Source organism: Nannobrachium achirus, assembly GCF_963921795.1.
Source record: "Nannobrachium achirus genome assembly, chromosome: 17".
Taxonomy (NCBI): Eukaryota; Metazoa; Chordata; class Actinopteri; order Myctophiformes; family Myctophidae; genus Nannobrachium; species Nannobrachium achirus.
This window is the reverse complement of record NC_137824.1, coordinates 16,896,924-16,917,650: the sequence shown is the minus strand read 5'-3', so window position 1 is coordinate 16,917,650 and position 20,727 is coordinate 16,896,924. Positions and strand designations below refer to the sequence as shown.

Here is a 20,727-nt window from a genome sequence, read left to right as displayed (position 1 = left end):
GAGAGAGAGAGAGAGAGAGAGAGAGAGAGAGTGACTGCATGCATGCGTGCGTGCGTGCGTGTGTGTGTGTGTGTGTGTGTGAGAGAGAGAGAGAGGCATCTTTGCGATTGAGACCATTGGTTCACCTGAGTCTGAGAGTTGTTTGCTCCTCTTTCCACGGACCGTTGCCTCCTCAACTACTTTCCTTCGGTCACAATAACACTTTTTTTTTAAACGAGCGATTTTGTTTCCACTCAAACGCCGGCTTAAACTTGGAGGAAACCCGGAGATAACTGGAAATGAAGACAGATTTTACGCTGATCTGTCGGATCTGGATTGGATTTTCTTATGCCTCAGGTGAGGGAGACTCACACACACTGACACACACGCTTCAAAGTTTGGAGGAGCGCAAAAAGTTAAAAGTTTTTACCAGGACTTGTTTAAGTGGCTTTCTTTGCTCTGCTGTTGCCGTTTATTCACAATTGTGTGTGAAATGATTTTTAAAAGCATGGGACAATAAATCAAGGTGATTTACATTTCATATCAGCTATTTTGGCTGGTGGAAAAAAAGCCTAGAATAGATCATCAGAATGAACCAGATAGTGCACACATTTGACAACTTATTTGTTTTGGTGAATAGCCTATTTAGGCTAGATAAATGCCACCCCTTTTAAAATGTTTATCATGTTATGTTTTTATTAGCCTACTTGTTTCTTAAATCTTGAACTTGTTCATTTGTTTGAGGATAGTTGCATAAGCTTCATTACACGTCTTTTAACCCTCACAAAGGTCTGTGACTCTCAGAGTTATTATTTGTGGGGTTCTTTGAAATCAAAAGTTTGAGAAATTGAGAACCACTGTCCTACATTTGTGGGCATATGGGTCAGTGACGTGACGCCCCAAAAAATGTGTTTTTAAAAAAACTTTAAATTGCAGGCATAAAAGTTATTTACTTTTGTTCTACTCACTCTCAACCTTATGGAAATACATTTTGTTTTTAGATATTTTATTGGAATCAGACTTTATTCAGCAGTTTGTTGTACTTGTGCCTAAAATCGTCATATGGTGTGACATGAAAATAATTGTTCATAACATGAAAATGGAGTACATCTTTCTTAAGTTACTCACTTTATCAAAGTCCTTTATCATAACTAACCAGTGATCCACTATAGTTTTTTGAAAATTAATTATATCTGTATATTTTTTTCATAATCGACACTCTGTGTGAGGCCCATGTTCATGATCTTACAACATATTTTAAATTTATTCTGTCAAAACTTTCTCTAAAATTACACAAATATTTGTGACTCTTCCTGATAATATTCTCTATGTAATCCATAAACATTTTTTTGGTTTAATCATTAATAAAGGTATGATTTTTCACTATTTGGAATGTCACACCAAATGATTTAGTGTCACACCGTATGATCATATCTTCATGTGTCAAAGCAAACTGTGTTTTAACCTACCTATTAGTGAGTACTGAACTTTACTGATTGATTAAACAATTACCCAGGATAACATGGCCTTAATATTTCTGAACAGGATATTATTGTAGGGCTTTAAAATGGGATAAGAAAGAATTGTAGTAGTAGATGGATGATGAGGATGTGCACAGGAATGCTACGCACACCTAAGTCTTCTGCCGGCCCACAGCAGAAGGATCCTAAAGAGACAATAAGGCGCATAGCCACACTTGGAGCCAAGGCAACATTTTATTAACACCAATTAGTGGAAACAGAACTCAGCATTCAGGTAAATTGCTTTTTTCCGAAGTCTCCTGAACTTGAACACAGCATTTTGTGTTGAACAAATGTAATTAGGAATCATGACATTACACCACATCTCCACTAGCTAAAGAGTGCTGGGTTGCGCAACTCCGAAAATAGCTGATCTACAAGCTCTCGCAGCACAACGTGTTGAGAGCTTGTAGATCAGCTATTTTCGCTAGTTTTGTCTCGGGTCCTACCTTAACACTGTCCACTGTCCAGTCCAGTGAGTGAAAGTACAAAAGTATTAGATCAGATTAGATTATACATTTAGACTGTATTGTACATCAGCCAGTTGTATTTGGTGAGGGTAGCAAACTAGCAAACCGGCTGCCTTGTTGCGGTTCTGCTATGCCACAGACAACCTCCTGCTCTTCGTAGAAAATGCAGTCTCGCCCCTTTGGCTCCTCTCTCCTTGCTGGGTCATTGTTTAGTTTCTCCCTGTACTTTCTCGTTCTCTCAGCACTTGTCATTTTCCAGCTGACAAAAGAAAATGGAATGTATAGTTTAAGACAAAGAGAAAATATTGTTTAGATTGAAACAATATGTTAAGGTTTCTGTGAAGGGGTTTCTGCTCTGTCTGATGAATTTGAAGTATCACTGAATGAAGCTAAATTACATTTTATGTAAAAATGTTTAAAACAAATGTTTAAATGTACAAAAGAAATATGGAACTTTATTTATTGTTATATCTGTAGTTAAATACAGTATAAATCATATGGTGTGACAATCAAGTCATATGGCGTGACAAGCAGACATGTCACACCATTATGATTAAGTGTCACACCATATTACGTTTTCTGCATTTAGGTTTACCTTGAGGCTACTATGTACACATTAGCATGCTAACAGCATGCTAGCTATAACAAAGCAACCTAGATCTACATGGAAATATGACCAAAACTTCAAATAACTTAAGCTTTTTTTAATGAAAAGGTGTCACACCAACAGACATCCAAAGTGGTGAGTTTGTCAAAGTTTCAACAAGATGGCATTTCATGAAAATGTTAAAATCATAACTCACCTCAGACACCTGTCTTGCAGTTGTGCTGGGAGTGCTGAATAGCCTTACAGAAGAAGGACCTCTCTAGCCAATAGGTGTCCAAATAATTGCCTGTTTAATTTGTCCAAACTAGTGTCACACCAAATGATTTTGGTTTTGGGGACAAAATGTTTTTGATCAGAAATGACTGAAAACATTATGCTTTGACTTTGAAAAGATATAGGCTCACAAATAGACATTTTTTTTAGCCTAAATTCATTTTCAAATGATTTTTAGCAATTCTTTTTCTTAGTTTTATTCAAGTTCCCACTTTGAGAAACAAGGTCAGGACAGTCACACCATATGAGTTTTGCCATGTTTGGTTGAAAATTCTGAAGAAATGAGGAATGAAATGTTTTAATCTTGAGTAAGTTCACATAAAGCTTAATGTCCTGCACAATATTCAGAAGGTTTTTGACAAATATATTTTTTATTTATACATGTTTGACACCGAGGACAGCGAAAACGTTACGTCACGTCACCCACCCATATATAGATCAAGCATCTGGAGTTGGCGCACAGATAGGCGCTAGGGGGCGGTATGCCAGTTGTTGGGAACCAATTGATTGATTGATTGATTGATTGATTGAAGACTTTATTAGAAGTTTGCATAGGAAAAGGTACAGTTTCATGACGGTACAGTTCACTGGTACAAGGTCTACTAAAAGGAGATCCATGAAAAACTAAGCTTATTTCCACAGGAAACCAATGGGAAAGGTAGGCCCTAATTGGGGTTAATTGGTGCTACATAATGATATCTGGAGCCTGAGATGATAAGCCAATGATGTTTTATGCTGTGGTATAGCTCATATTATGAAGAGATGGAGTGCATGAGAGGAGAGCTTGTGGTGTTGGAAAATGGAAAATATCTAGACTGAGAACTGAGATGTTTTTGACCAATAGCTCTCATGAGAACCAGGGGCGTCAATTGGGTATGGCAGGGGTATGCAGCTGCCATACCCTGGGTCCAGGGGGGAAAATAAGTTACTTTTAAATATAAATCCATGAATGTCTCTTTGTCTATCTGTGCTGGTTATTATGTTGTTAAATTACAGTAAAATAACTACAAATGCAAAATGTAACAAAATTAACAAGGTATTATAATTATATTCTCCACACTTGTATTCTCCCCATCTTGACAAAATGGTATATTCCCAGGTTCCGCAGGTCAGCTGCACAGGTGCAATGCATTATTTTTAATTGTGGCACGTTTACTAACATACCAAGTTTAGCTGTACTTGAACAACCGTTCCAGGCTGCCATATCCAGCCCAAGAAACCATAGAAACCTGTGTAAAAAACTGACAAAACTCTTTTTTTTCAGACAGCGCGAGGCGTTGTGAGCATGTAGATCTGCTGTTTTCACAATAGAACCATGTTATACAAAATGTAATTCATGTATCTTCATCATAATGTCCAGATCAGTGTTGCAAAGCCACTCTGGTCCCACTTGAAGTAGCCAGAACCGTTAAGAGATGCAAGTTTACTCCCCTGCAAGGTCAAAGTGCAGTATAACTACATCTTTGGACACATTGACTTATGTATTTGTCTCAAAGGTCAAATCCGCCTTCATGATTTTTAATAGGCTCTAGGCACAGATTGCTTTTTTTGTTCAAGCTGGCTGTTTCACGTTGAGCTTTGACAGTTGTTTTGACACTTTATGTACATATATATTCTTTTGTTCCCTTTCTTTGACGTACCTTGCTCTTTACTGTACTCTGTTCTTTTTTTAATTCTTTACCATACTTCTCTGTAACTTTCTAAATATCCAAAGTATGTCAAGGGAGTTGGTATGTCAAGTACAAAGTATGTCAAGGGAGTTGGGTTAGATTTAGTTCCCAGATTGGTCTAGCAATAGGTTAACTTTCCCTAACTAAGTGTTTCTTAGTTTTAATTTTAATTTCAAGGACCCCCATAACTCTGAGTGTACAAAATGGAACCAAATCTCCATTTATACACTCTAAGTAAGGAAGGGTCCTTACAATATTTCTGAGATACCGATAATATACCGCAGCACTGTAACTTTCCTCTTCTATCCTTGATTTGAACCTGGTTTCCTGCACAGCTGCTGAATCTTTTACCATGGAGCCTGCCTGTGTGCTTGATCGGGAGATAAATTGAATCATGACCATCATGTCAAATTTGGGTCAGCTCAGTGTCTAGGTGAGACATGACCTTTGACACAATCTAAATGTCTCAATAGAAGAGCAAGGAGACAAAATACAACCACCCCAATTGTATAAAGTTATATTGTATTAACATACTGTACCATACAGATTGGACAAAATTAAAATGTATTCATTAAAGAAAGTTACATAGTGCTGCTTTAAACCAGATATACAGTATGTCAGTTGACTGGTGATCCTCGGGCCAAGGCGTCCTCTCCTTTTCTCCCTCGACACCAAATCTCTTAGCAGACCTATAAGCCCTCATTGCATCCGCAGCGCGGCGCGTTGTGAGCTTGTAGATCTGCTGCTTTGGCTGAACGTAATTGTGCCAATTATCCCCCGAATGTTTTGCCCATTAAGACGTGCCCGGAATAGCTATAAGCTAAAGGGTTTTAAATCGACACTTAGGATTTGACTGTGTCGTTGTTTGTGGTTTAAATGACTAAATGAGAGGTTTGAGTCACAGTTTATTCATTAGCGATGGCAGCTGAACAGCTGTTCTGTGCGGACAGGGCATACATTGTAGAGTGGATCTGACATATGGCAACCTAATTCACTGCTCTTTCACCTAGAGCTGTCCTGTGAGTTATTTTTGCATTTAAACTAATATACACATATAGGGCTGTCACGATTACACATTTATGTTGACGATTGATTGTCACATACATAACTGTCATTAACAATTCAATTGTGTTTTTCGGCATTGAACATGATGGGAACATAATGACTACAACTTTTTCACCCTAGTGTATGCACTTATTCTGTATGTTGGTTTGTTTACTGTTGAGAAATGAGAAATGAATGTTGCACATTAAGCTAATCATCGGAAAACCCCCACAAATAATTTGGGGACTGCCCCTGGGGTCCTCCTGACCCCCAGTTAGGGAACCGCTGCACTAGAACCCTGGGAGATGGATTGCTGACACCTACCATCAGCCCCCTTAGCTCATACTGGCTAAGCCCCCAGAATAGGTATTCTAGGATATATACTGGTTAAAGGGATATTTCACTTTCAAACAGGTTTGGGGTAATTTTTGTATCATTCATTGTCATTTTTGAGCGGTGGTCACACCTTCTCCTATACGTGGCCATGTGTGTGGGTATGCGTCCGTCCGTGTCTGTATGTAGCCTGCAGTACCTTTTCTGACCACACATGTTAAGGGAGGGGCGCTGTTCTTCAGGCCAGGCACACTCAGTTTTTTATACTCAGGCTTTTGTGAGCACCCCACCCATACACTTTTTAAGTTGCTTGATTTAGTATTTAGATATTTGATATTCATTTGATCAGACATCCCCCCCACCCCTCCTATATAAACCCATTTTTTAGATTAATTGAAAACACCTGTCCTTGATTCTGGTGGTGACTGATGTTGGCCATCTAATGTGTAAGGGTGCTTTGCTTTTTCAATTACTTATTCCATTCATAAAGACACAGCCCCCCTCACGTAGAAGGACAATATCACTAACCAGAACCATGGACACATGTTTTGATGAATCTATCATGGTTAAAATGGAGTACAATTACAATAGGTTTGTATGGGAAGGGGGCGTGCAGTGTTGATTTTGTCGACTAAAACTATGACGAAAAATGTTTGTCGACTGCGTTTTTTTTCACTGACGAAAACTAAATAAAAACAAAATAAAAACTAAGCTGTGATGACTAAAACTCAGACTAAATATATTGACAATTTCGTCAACAAAATAAAAACTAGACTAAAACTTAGACTTAGGGAGGGACTAGTGGAGAAGAGTCATTTTTTGTTTGGTTGCTCTCAGGTGTCGCTGCGACGCGTTGTGAGCTTGTAGATCTGCTATTTTCAGCACGCAACCAAGTGTCAAACCAGTCATTACGAAGGCCCAATTGAAATACACTTAGGCAATACCTGATGATAACGTGTCCATCTTTAAAGAATTCTGCAGATGTGACAGTGAAAAGGAGAATAGGCTAACTTAGTCCATATTCAGCCTCCGCACAGATTCGCATCCTTGCTTATTTATCATCATATTCATTCAGTGGGTGATATAAGTGAAATACAATACAATACAATAGATCTGCCCTGTCTCATTATATTCAGAGGGTGGACAGGGTAACTGTAGATCTTATTTGTCCCATCATATTCAGTGGAGGGTGGACATACCGGTAAGTGAAATACAGGGTGGTTATAGATCTACTCTTGTCCCATCATATGTATTCAGTGGAGGGTGGACATAAGTATAATTCAGGGTGATTGTAGAGCTGCCAGCTCAAAGGTCATGGTCATTTTCTGTGGCAGGATATTTGTCATTTGTACAGCAGCAGCATTCATGGATCTTCCAGCTCCCTCAGGCACGTGCACACATACTGTAGACATCAAAGGGGGCTTGAGCCCCTGCCCTTTTATCTGTCTGTATAAAGTCAAGTGCCCTCTCCAGACCAAAAAAGCAGTTTTTACTATGGTGAAAGAAATGCAAATGCCCCTCTTTCCATGCCATACCTGAAGGCAGCATTCAAGAGAATTGCCTTGTCCAACTTTTCCTGAACTTGAATGCAGGATCTTATCCATGCTGTACACCACATGTATCGAAAATAGCCGACCTCCAAGCTGCGACGCGCTGTGAGCTTGGAGGTCGGCTATTTTCGATATTTGTGAGCTTGGAGGTCGGCTATTTTCGATATTTTTGAGCTTGGAGGTCGGCTATTTTCGATATTTTTGAGCTTGGAGGTCGGCTATTTTCGATATTTGTGAGCTTGGAGGTCGGCTATTTTCGATATTTTTGAGCTTGGAGGTCGGCTATTTTCGATATTTGTGAGCTTGGAGGCCGGCTATTTTCGATATTTGTGAGCTTAATTGGAGGTCGTCTATTTTCGATATTTTCACCAAAAGGCCCTTTTGGACATTTAAGCCCCTGCCTCTCTAACATTCTCTCCACGTCCCTGAGCTCTCTCACCCGTAGACATTTCACAACCGTTGTCCCGTCACGCTTTGTGTCTCTAACTCAGCGATTTCCAACCTGTGGGCCAGGTGGTCAAGTGGTCAGCACTGCAGTGGTGGAAAGTACTAAGTACATTTACCCAAGTACCGTACTCAAGTACAATTTGAGGTATTTCTTACTTTCCTGGAGTACTTTTCCAATTTTCAATACTTTTACTTCTACTCCACTCCATCTCAGAGGTGCACTTTTAGTCCACAATTATTTGATGACTTAGTTACTAGTTACGGTTTAGATTTTGATTATTAGTAAAAATTATTAGTACATATATATAGATTAACCACTTCAGCCCTATTTCGGCCATTTGAAAATAGCTGATCTACAAGATCACAATGCATTGTGAACTTGTAGATCTGTTGTAGATCTGCTATTTTCAAAAGATTTTTATAAATTTGAAAACTTGCGAAATGAGACATTCTGCATAATGAGTACTTATAAGTAAAGTTTGATACTAATACTTTTGTACTTTTACTCAAGTAAACTTTGAATTCTAGACTTTTACTGAAGCCACACCAAAGTACCTATGAGAGTGGATTCCCCATTCCGCCAATGTATTTCAATGAGAATGGAGCGTTTCTTTTTTTTTTCCTTTTTTTACAGAAATTCTCTACTGGAGCTACAGAAATCCTCTAACTCTAATCCTCTACTGGCAGTATTGATACTTTTACTCAAGTAAAAAAAAAAAAAAGAATGTGATTACTTTTTCCAATAAGCAAGGTGACCGCAAAGCAGCCAAAAGGCACGCACATCTAAAGCCACAGTTGGCTGGGTGCTAGACTAAAGCAGTGCAGTGGTAGAACAATAAAAGTCTGCGCACCGATTTATGCTCCCAAACATTAAGTTTACTTGTGGTAACGTTTCGAGCCTAACGGCTCTTCATCAGACCTTCACAACAGCAGTGTAGACATCCATTTATCTAGTCAGTGTGTCATCCCACACCTGTGGGCCATAGACCAATCAGTCTCCAATCAGTGTCACATGTTCAAAGTCACCAATACATATTACATGTCTGTATTTGTACCTCATACATACTGCCCTACAAAGGCAGAGTGCAGTAACTACGTTTTCGAATTTCACCAAAAAATGGGTTTAAAAGTGTTACAGTTTATCAGCCAAATGAGATAAAGATATAAAAGTGATATTACACTGATTGTACATCTGTTCTTGAGGTAATTGTTCATCCCCCAATATCATGAAGGCTAATTTGACTGTTGGGCGACACAAATAAGTCGGTGTGTCCCAAATCGTAGTTACTGCACTCTGCCTTTGTAGGGCAGCATAGTATACACCAGTAAAACTCCCTAATCGGGAGATAAGCGACCGTAGGTCACTTATCTCCACAAATAGGGCAAAAATGTGTTTTGCCAAAATCTTCCTGATCCATGTTGATGACATGAGTGTAGACATACTGTGTAGTGATTTTCGTGTTTTTAGGGCAAAATCTGTAGGAGCAGTGTCCAAAAATGTGTTTTTAAAAATCGGCCTGGAGGTGGCGCTATATGGGAGAGATTCATGTTGATGGGATGAGTGTAGACATACTGTGTAGCGATTTGCGTGATTTTAGGGCAAAAATTGTAGGAGCAGTGTCCAAAAATGTGTTTTGCAAGAATCGGCCTCATGGTGGCGCTAGAAGAGGGCCATGTGAGAAATGAGGGGTGGGGTCTCCGCGCCGGCAAGGCGGACAAATAGGTACCGGCCCCGGCTGTCCCGGTCGCTCCTAGCCGGAGTTACGGCATTTTATGTGAGCTGCAGTGTAGGGGGTCCTCCACTGGGGGCGCCACCACTTTTGCATCCGTTCTGGAGCACCAGGAGTCGGTGGTCCCCGGGAATTCCCCGTGAGCAGCCCCGTTGGGGTGGTCATTTGGTCAGTTTAGCACATTTGGTCATTTTTTACATCTGGGGGTCCCCCAGGGACCTGGGGGTCCCTGGAGCTCCGGGGGTCCTTGGAGGTTGTAGTTTGGCAGGTAAGGAGTGTGTGTGCAAAATTTGGCATGGATCGGGGCAACGGTTGCGGAGATATGAGCAGGGCAAGAGTGTGACGTGTGAGGTGTGACAGACAGACTGACGGACTGACGGACTGACAGACGGACTTACACTTTGTGCAGGGTTTGATAGTAAATGCGACCTACGGTCGCAATTATATACATACATACACATAACCAATTCTGTTCCCAAGAATGACAAATATACAAATACAAAAGGACTCAGGCCCATAGGCCATCATAATGCTACCTAAAAGAGGCGCCTCTTGTCTATTGTAGAGATAGTACTTTTTCCACCCACTGACCGTGTTAAGTTGTCAGATGCGTGAAGTGGGCCCTGATCCATAAAGGGTTGTTCCAGCTCTCACCCCAAGACATTTTGCAACCATTTTCCTGGCACGCATGTCCCGGTAGCTGCCAGAGTTTATGCCATGCAGTATATCAGTAAACCCCGAAGTGTTTTGTCTGTCGTCACCAACGGAGTGTGCCGTTTGAATTTAATGACACCGCGGCTCATTGATTAACCTTACATTTAGTTTTTATCGTTTGCAGGGGTTTTGTTAATTGTGCACATCAATAATGCCTCTACTCGTCTTTGTAATGAACCGCCAAAACATTAGTCGGAAAAGCCACGTATTATGGTAATTGTTTTATGCTGAGCTGAGCCCTTACCACAGAATGGGTGGTGTGGGTGTACGTTGTAAGAGACATATTGCTTTTATAGCCAGCCAGTGGTGGAAGAAGTAGCAATACTTTAAAATACTCTTATGTTTACAATTAAACGGATTGCATTCAAAATGTTACTTGGGGAAAAATACAAAAGTATTGGCATCACAGTACCAAAGTAAAAGTACTGTGGGCCTACTCACTTTTAGAATAGCCAAATAATAAAATATGGCGTAAGTAAGAGTGCTTAATGTACATTTAATCTATATCTGCAAGTGCAAAGTAAGGAGTAGCTGACGTTTTCAACTAATTTTAGTGGAGTCAAAAGTACAACATTTGCCTCTGAGATGTAGTGTGGTAGAAGTATAAAATATTAAAAATGATAAACAGTAAGTCTGTACAATATACTTAGTTACTTTCGCCCGCCACCGCACATGAAAATGAATTGCATGTGAAAGTGTGGTAATTGATTTAGTTTTATGCTGAGCTAAGCTACCACAGAATGGCTGGTGGGTGTAGCGTTGACATTGCTTTTAACCCAGTGGTGGAATAAGTACTTCATTTTTATTTTACTAAAGTCAAAGTAGCAATACCACATTATGAAATTACTCTTTTAGAAGCGAAAGGACTGCATCCAAAATGTGAGTAAATGTAGTAAATGTAAAGAAGAGAGCACACAGGAGTAGCTCAGACAGTTAAAGCCTCTTTTATTTACGCAGATGCTAGTACAAATAGAGTGTACCGGTAGTTGCGTTTCCATGAAGCCTTTTCGTAAAAAGGAAGCGAATCATCAGAAAGTCGAAAAAAAAGAAAATGCGCATTTTGACCTGTTTCCAATTTCTATCCACTGATAAAATGCGATTCTTGGGAGATAGTTCACGAAATGAGCAGTTGGACAGGTGCTATTTTTCCAGTCAAGTGAGACACATTATTGAACATGCACTCTGACCCAGGGCTCTTCAGCCTATAGATATCATAAGATAAGAAAGAGGGAGAGAGAGAGCGAGAAGAAGAGAAGACGCTCGACGCTCCACTCCACTCGTATACTGTAGGCTACTTCACCCCCGCAACAGCATTGCGCACAAATCTATACAGTAGACCTACAAGCTCATCACAGCTCGTTGCGGACGCGATGTGAGCTTGGACTTGGAGGTCTGCTGTTCTCTGACATCACGCTCTGACATCACTGTGATGTCAGAGGAACCAAATCCCTTTTATTGACATATATGGAGAGATCCCTGTGATGCCAGGGGAACCAAATTCCCTTTATGCCCATATATGGAGATCCTGATGTCATCAATATTAAGCCTATATCTGTGATGTCATAGACGTCATAGGACTTTTAACGACATAACGAATAACTGAGTAAGCATGTTTGGGGTCTTTGATTGATTGATTGAAGACTTTATTAGATGTTTGCATAGAAAAAGGTACAGTTTCATGACGGTACAGTTCACTGGTACAAGGTCAACTAAAAAGAGACTAAGCTTATTTCCATAGGAAACAATTGAAGTATGTCATATAACATTGAATGACAGACGGATAGAACACAGATATCTCCATATACATGGATCTCATAATGTGTACCAGGGGTCTCCATAGTCCATATATGGGTAACTGGTCCGATATGGTCGCTTTTCGCCCTTAGGCATCTTACTGGTACTTTTACTTTAAGAAAATGTGCGTACTCTTCCCACCACTGTAACGGGGGGTGAGTGTACACAGTGTAGATGTTGCTTTTCAGCCCAGTCGGTGTTTTCTGTTCCCATATTTCTTGCTTGATCAGATCATCTGTGAAACCTGACTCTGGACTCTCTGGGTGTTATTGTAGTCATCCACTATAAGAGGTCGAGTTGTTATAGCCAACAACAGCCTCCCAGCTATTCTTCTCCCTGCAGAATCTCAGGATTCAAACCTCAGCCTCCGTGGAGAGAGCGTCTCTCTCTCACACTGAGCCACAGCGTCTGTCCTTGAACATCGCTGTCGGCCGGAAACCTCGTATGTCCAAAAGAACCGCTGCTTTGCAGGAAATTGGGAGGAACTTTTAATTGGTTACATATTTATGAGGCAGCAGTGGCTCAGGGGTAGAGAAACCGCCATTAGAACACGGAGGGTTCCCGAAGTGTTACCAGTTCGATCCCGGGCTCCCCCAGAGTTAGTGTCGAAGAGTTTTTGAGCAAGACTCTGCACCCTATAGTTGCTGCCGGTGAGCAGGTTGGTGCCTTGCATGCTTTCCTCTGCCATCGGTGTATGAATGTGTGTGTGAATGGGTGATTGTAATGCACAATCTCTGTAAAGCGCCTTGGATAAAGGATATAAATGCACCATTTACATTATAAAACCCACAGACTTAACCACTTTCCCTTTCAAATGTAACAATGGTGAAAACTGAAAATGGAAGTTCTACAAGCTCACAATGTGTCTCTCAACGCGACACATTGTAAGCTTTTAGAACTGCTTTTTTTAATGCCTTTATTAGGACAGTACACTGACAAGAAAATGGGGAGAGAGATGGAAAGTGACACGCAACGAAGGTTGCCGCCTAGGGATGGTCCGATCAGGTTTTTTGGAACCGATCAGCGAGCACCGATCACAAAAGTTTGATCACCCGATACCGATCAATCACCGATCCGATCAAGTTATTATTTATATTTTCTAAATGTTAATGTTTTAACTTTAATTCATTCATTCACTCATGAATTCATTTATATATTTGCCTTATAGTTATTTACCAGCATTACTATGTATTTATTATCATAGCAGTAACTAATTATTCCTTCAGCACTGTGGAAATCAATACCCCAAAATGGCCTCAAGTGGGCATACTGAACGGCTGGTTGATCGGATGCACCGATCGGATCGGATCGGTGAATTTACCTTTTGATCTAAACCACCGATTATCGCCGATCACGCTTTGATCGGCCCGATCCGATCCATTGCCGATTGATCGGTAACATCTCTAGTTGCCGGGAACGGGATTGAAACCCGCGACACGCTGTCAGGCTTTACACGCAAAAAAAAAACAACAACAGTTGAAATATGACGGAGATACGAGGTTTTCCTGCCCGAGTGCCCGACACTGACGATATCTTCTCTATCAGCTGGGGAGCCGCTCGGAGTGGAGAGGAATGCCGCTGTTCCGTGTGGGAAGCTCTGTGCAATAAAGTTCAAATAAATAGGGAGGCCGGTCGGAGAGCCGAGCCTCAGTCATCGCAGGTGTAGGATAGCAAAACCCCCAGGGCGGATGGACGTTTGCTTAAACACAAGGTGTAGGATAGCAAAGCCCCCAGGGTGGGTGGACGTTTGCTTATACACAAGCCCACACGTCGATCACCGCTAGGCGCTCATAAATTCTGTGTAGCACCACCACCACCACCACCCCGAAAACACGAGAGTGAGAGAGAGATAAGGTCTTTCAGCCCGGCCAGGAATCCACGGAAAAAAGCCAAATATGTGTCCACTCGGTGTTAGATACTTAATGAAAACCACATGGCAGACCTTTAGCTCCCTGACACCTCCACTCACACGCACACACACAAGCACACACGCGCACTCACGCACGCACTTCCCGCACCGGTTCTTCATGACGGCAGAGTTCTGTAAATGACACCCCCCTCCTCTCACCTTCCCCCACCCCAGAAACAACACAATTTGTGAGTTTTTATGTCATTGAATGTCATTATGACGATGTTGTAATAATGTCTCGATCCATCATCATCTGAATCACCCGCAGCAGTTTATTTCTTTCTCGTTGGTATTATACCCTGGATTTTTGACTGACTTGCTTTTGGCTGTGAAACGGCGTTTTACAAAAACAACAGTGATTAGTGTTTGGAACGCGGCACGGATTTCGCATTATCCCTTAAGGTCTGCTTGAATGCCTGCAGTTTCCTCCCCTCCTGTACGAAGGAGATGACATATTGTGTGATGCCTAACACACAGTTGATAGTTACCTAAGAATGCACTTTAGTTGTAGAATGCACTCAATGCAGTGCAAGAGAGGAAGAGCAGAAATGTCAGAATCTCTTTTTTTTACGTTAACAAAGCATGTGTTTCCTACAAATGTCCCCCCAATATTTGATGAATTCTCAGAGTAAGAGGTGAATGGACATACGTAAGCCACTATAAGTCTTCACACTCCCAGCAGCCTTTTCATTTGTTAGTGTTTTTCTTTATAAATCAAGACAATAGCCTAAATTAAGTCATATAGCTCTCAGTGCTGAAAAAAAGGAGGTTTAAAAAAAATTGTATTGTATCGAAAATCGGATCGAATTGTGACAGCCCTAGAAACAAAACGAGTGTGACGGCTAGTGTTCGAACCTGGGTGTCTGGTGTGGAAAGCCAACATCTTAAACTAGGCTAAAGGGGAATTTCCTTTGACCGGGGAGATATTAGGCATTGAGGCTCTGATAGCCACTACTGCTACACCAGCACAACTCAGTCCAAGTAGCAGATACTGTTTAACGGGTGTGCACGGCACAACAAAATTCAATCAATGTATAGAAAAAAAGAACTGCCAGCTATAGCGCTCACAAACAAGTCCTTATCGTGCTTTTAATTAAATGTACATGTCATTAAATATGCAAGGCACGAGCAGAGCACAGTTATTATTTCTTTACTGTTTTAGTGATTCCATTCTATTAGTGATGCTCCACTCCACTTTTGATGTACTTGAACTAGACATATAGAACCCGCTATATGAGAGCAAAGCTTTTTGCACAAATGCGCGAATACTTGTCCTTGGGAGGCAAATGAACTTATGTGTCAGTGTCATACCTAATTAAGTCCTACAGCAACGCAGAGGAGGAACATATTGGTCAGGAACTCCTACACATTTTCCAGCGGAGGCGGGTCAACGTGGCGGAGCAAATCCCATCAACGTGTAATTTGACAGTACAGGAACATGACTTTTCCACACAAAATATGGGAGTGAAAGAAAACAAGGGGAACGTGGATTATTTCCAGCTGAAGTTTTGGGAGCGATGAGGGTGTGAATGTTTTTTGCGCGTTTAACCTCACGTGCCGGTTTTAAGACGGTCTCGCCCTGATGTGTGGAACTGGAGTGTTGTGTGACTCGAGTGTGCAGCAGTTGAATTTGATTCGAGGCTTAATTTGCGTGTGCAGTGGCAAAGGCCTGGGAAATTATTGAAGTAGCACTTGCAGCGTAGTGGAAATACATGTCTCTGATGCCTGTCGGCGCTACTATGCAAGACGATCCCTACCCACTTCATATTAAAGGCGAAAAAACTAAACATAACCCCCTGGTGCACGGTGGCAGGTACTCAGATATTATAGAGCACACAAGGCACTTTACGTACGTTGCTTAGGAACAAGCATCATTTGGAACACTTATCGGCTCAATGAGAGCCATCATTGCCATTATAGGCTTCTTAGTTTTCGGGGTTATCCACATCCGTAACTCCGTAGGGGCTTCGCGATATGTGAGTGTTGGGTTTCGGGCAGTCAGCGATGCCTCCCCGCCGCCGCTGTCACTGCAGGTCACGAGGGGTTCATGGGAAAAGGGAGCACTGGCAAGGCCTGAGGAAATTACACGTTTCCCGCTCCCTCTGAGGTCCTCGTCGCCGATGCACTGACCTCGCCCCACTGCCTTCCATTAGCCTCCTCTCTCTAAAGACGTCTGACTGACTGTGTGTGTGGTGGTGTGTGAAGTGAATGTGTCATCTTTGTTGGCTGGGAACCCCTGGTATTATTTCTCTCAATTCTTTGACTTTATGACAGACAAGCCTCTTGGTACGGATGCCTGTTGGGGATAATTGTTGTGAGATCAATATTATATTCATAAATACATCCATGGTTGTATGAGGGCCTAACCCTCAATTATATTCCGAGTTTAAATAAAGGTTATGAATGAATGAATGGTTGTCATTACATTGTACTGTATTCTTATAGTATTGTCATCTATGTCGTTTGGAAACTTCATAATGTCCAAAACTTTTCAGGATTCAAATAAAAAAAATTGCACTCAGTGTGAAGTGAATGTTGCGTTTCATGAGTTAATTTCATTAAGAGTCCCGCGAAGCTTGGCCAATGAGCCATGTGTGGGATGGACATACATACATACATACATACATACATACATACATACATACATACATACATACATACATACATACATACATACATACATACATACATAGTATGTATGTATGTATGTATGTATGTATTACATACATACATACAGTTTACAGTTTACAGTTTAGGCATTTAGCAGACGCTTTTAATCCAAAGCGACTTACAATAAGCAGATAACATCACAATAATAAACAAGATAATATGTCAGTACATCATCAACAATATAACAAATGCAAATGGATATCTATCTAGAAAAAACACAATATAATCAAAGTTCTGAAAAAAAAACCTAAAAAACAAAAACAAATGCTAACTAGCTTCATGTATTCATTGATTCTTTTTCTGTAGTGCTAAGGGTTTAGGTGGAGTCTGAAAAGGTGAGTCTTCAGTCCACGGCGAAAGCTAGCGAGTGAGTCCGTTGTTCTAAGTGCGACAGGGAGTTTATTCCACAACTTGGGGGCCAGGAGGGCAAACTGTCTCGGACGAGTGGATTTTTGCCCTGGAGTTTTGAGCGAGGGTTCTGTCAGCATCCCTGTGTTGGCTGATCTAAGTGACCGGGTGGGGGTGTAGGGGTTGATCAGCTTCTGGAGGTATGGGGGAGCCATACCTTTGGCTGCTTTGAAGGTCAGCATCAGTGTTTTGTATTCAGTGCGGGCCGCAACCGGGAGCCAGTGGAGGCTGCGGAGAAGGGGAGAGACATGTGAGAACTTAGGCTGGTTGAAGACCAGTCGTGCCGCGGCATTTTGGATCAGTTGGAGAGGTTTAAGTGCACATGCCGGGAGACCAGTGAGGAGAGAGTTACAATAGTCAAGCTTTGATATGACAGATGTCTGAATGAGGAGCTGGGCTGCCTCCTGGGTGAGGAAGGGTCTGATTTTACGGATGTTATAGAGTGTGAACCTACATGACCGGGTGACTGATGCAGTGTGTGCCTTGAATGATAGCTGGCTGTCCAGGACCACACCAAGGTTTCTAGCAGTAGGAACTGAAGTCACAAATGCATTATCTATGGAAATAGTGAGATCTTGCATGGGGCAAGACTTAGCTGGGAAGAAGAGTAGCTCCGTCTTGTCCGGGTTCAGCTTAAGGTGGTGGGCTGACATCCACTGTGAGATGTCGGCCAGACATGCAGCAATGCGTTCTTCCACCTGGGTGGCAGAAGGGGGGAAGGACAAAAACAGTTGAGTGTCATCAGCATAGCAGTGATAGGATAGATTGTGAGCAGAGATAACAGCACCAAGGGATTTGGTGTACAGGGAGAAAAGCAGAGGGCCAAGTACGGATCCCTGGGGGACTCCCGTTTGGAGGGTTCGGGGGGATGAAAGCAAACCTTTCCATGAGACCTGATAGGTCCGGTCCGACAGGTAGGAGGAGAACCACTTTAGTGCCGTCCCGGTGATGCCTAGGTCAGCAAGGGTGTCCAGGAGCAGCTGGTGATTCACTGTGTCGAATGCCGCTGATAGATCCAGAAGAATCAGGACTGCAGAGTGGGAGGCAGCCTGGGCAACATGGAGTGCTTCCGTGACTGCTAGGAGTGCAGTTTCTGTAGAATGGGCTGGTTTAAAACCTGACTGGTTGGGATCCAGCAGGTTGTACATACATACATACATACATACATACATACACATACAGAGTGCAGACTGCAGACTGCAGACCAAGACAGATGTAGGAGCGGTTAGCACCGCTCAAAGCCAAAGTAACAGATCTATTCGTGCAGCGATTCGAGCTTGCAGATCTGCTACTTTTATGTGACGTTGTAGCAGGCCCGTGCACCCATAGACGTCAAAGGGGGCTTGAGCCCCTGCCATTTTATCCGTCTGTAAAAAAGTGCCCTTTTGAAGTTTTGCCATAAATGAAGTTTTTACTACAGTATGGTGAAAGAAATGCAAATGCCCTCTCTCCATGCCATACCTGAAGACAAACTCTCCTGAACTTGAATGCTTCATCTTATGTTGAAAGAATTGCCCTCTCTGTGTATAAATCAAGCTGCGACGCGATGCGAGCTTGAGGTCGGCAATTTCTCGATATTTTCACCTAAAAGCCCTTTTAGAAATGTCAGCCACTGCCTCTCTAAAATTATCTGCGCGCCCCTGCGTTGTAGTATGAACAAGTAGGAAGTTAAACCTAGGGAGTTAAAAAAGTTAGACGGGAGATAAGAGGTTCCTGCCTGACAGGAAAGATGTCTTCTAATTCGCTGACGAAGCCCCACCAGGACGGCGGCAGTGCTCAAAAGAATCCGGCCTCCTCGGATCTCTGGCCGCGTGTTTCTTAGGATCCCTACGTGACAGCGCAGCGGGCGTGCAGCGCTGTAATCCTCACTACCTGCTGCTGCTCAAAGCCCTGTAAATATTTTCCATGTTTCCCAACCAGCGACGTCAGTGTGTGCGTGTTCGTGTGTGTGCGTGTGTGTGTTCGTGTGCGTGCGTGTGTGTTCGTGTGCGTGTGCGTGCGTGCGTACTGTGCGTGCGTGCAGCGGACAGCGGAGGTGGAAGAAGTGCTGAGATGTTTTACTTTAACCTATTACGACCTGAGGCAGAGTCTACAAAATGCCTTCTAAACCAGTTTTCTCAAACAAGTACCCCACGAATTGATGTATATATTTGGCCTCAGACCCCCCATCTGAAAATGTTTTGTGCCAAGATCTGTATTAAATCATTCAAAAGAACTCAACATTTCACTTGAGTGAAGTACAAAAGTATTGGCATCATTATTGAACTCAAGTCTCCATGCCCTTTGTAATCAATAGAAAAAAGCCATTTTGGAGGTGAACTACTCCTTTAAGAACTCAAGCGTAGCCCTACGTCTTGTAATAATAGTCTAAATCTAACGCTAAAGCTGTAATTGTAACAGAGTAAAAGGTAGAACATTTTCCTCTACCATGTGGTGTAGTAGAAGTATATACTGTAACAACATTTAAATACTCCAGTAAAGCAAAAATACCTCTAAACTTTAGTTAAGTGCTTGAGTGAAAATATGTAATAGTTACACCAGTGGTTCTCAAAGTGGGGTCCGGATGTACAAGCTCACAGTACATCACGTTGTGCCGCGCTGCGAGCTTGTACATCTGCTACTTTCCTTTTTTTTCTAATGATGTTGAATTCTTTAACACAAATCTCTTGGCACAGAAAAGTTTGAGAACTACTGATCTAGAAGGCATTTGCAAAATCGCCCTGTAGGCTATTAGGCCGGCTTTACACTGCCACTGAAATCTAGCCTGAATCAGATCTGAGTCACTTCAAAAGTGAAATCCGATCCGAGTCGACGTAGTGACGTAACGCCATGACGCCTACGTCGTTACCACGGTAACCAAAGCATAAATGTCGCTGCAGGGCAGCTTTGGGCTAACGCTGTCTGAACGCACAGATCAGATCTGTGTCACTTGCAAATGCTGTGTGAAAAGTCGGGCCATAAGATCAGATCTGAGAACCAAAGCCGGCCTTAGTACTTGACAAAAAGGGTAACCATGCCATTCCCTGCAAACAAAGTAAAGGTCTTTGCACAATACTGCGTTTTTCGTTGCGAAATGGGTTTTTCAGGGCAAGGAGAGAGAGAGATGGAGAGAGCAAGGGACCGAGTGGTGCGCGAAACGGGCGTCAGTGTGCAAACGTGACTGACATAACGTGAGGTTGATTTTTTTATTTGCGCGCTCTGAAATTCACTCCGATATTTGGCCCGAAAATGCAGCAGTGTGCAAAGAGTCAAGACCTTAAAGTAGTTACCGCAACCCCCTTTTTTTTACTGCCCAGCAACAGGAAATCATTTCTCAAATGATAACAAAAAAAGTAAAAATGATGACACGTTGAAAAAAAGTGGACGACCTCAGTACAGAGTGGAGAGGAAGCGGGCCTGAGGTGTCCGGTGTGCCTATGAGCTCAGGTACAGGAAGGCCCAGTCAGGGACACATGAGGGGATTAGACATAGGAAACCAGCCCAGATGGCCCTGGCTGGCCCACCTCTGCATCCTCATTATACATGTGTGTGTGTCCCCCCCCCTCCCCTGGCAGGATGTGTGGAGGAGCCAGCCAGCCAGCGTCCCACTCACTAACGCAGTGGTTCTCA

General features: G+C 42.3%; 1 protein-coding gene across 1 annotated transcript in view; it reads left to right on the top strand.

Moving 5' to 3' along the window:
- The first annotated feature begins 221 nt into the window (after nt 1–221).
- Nucleotides 222–20,727, top strand: part of flt4 (fms related receptor tyrosine kinase 4) — a 197,567-nt gene continuing 177,061 nt past the window's right edge. Inside the window, exon 1 of the mRNA XM_080746555.1 lies at nt 222–336. Within this exon, the coding sequence (XP_080602681.1) occupies nt 279–336 (58 nt within the window). The 5' untranslated portion in view covers nt 222–278. The remainder of the gene's footprint in view (nt 337–20,727) is intronic.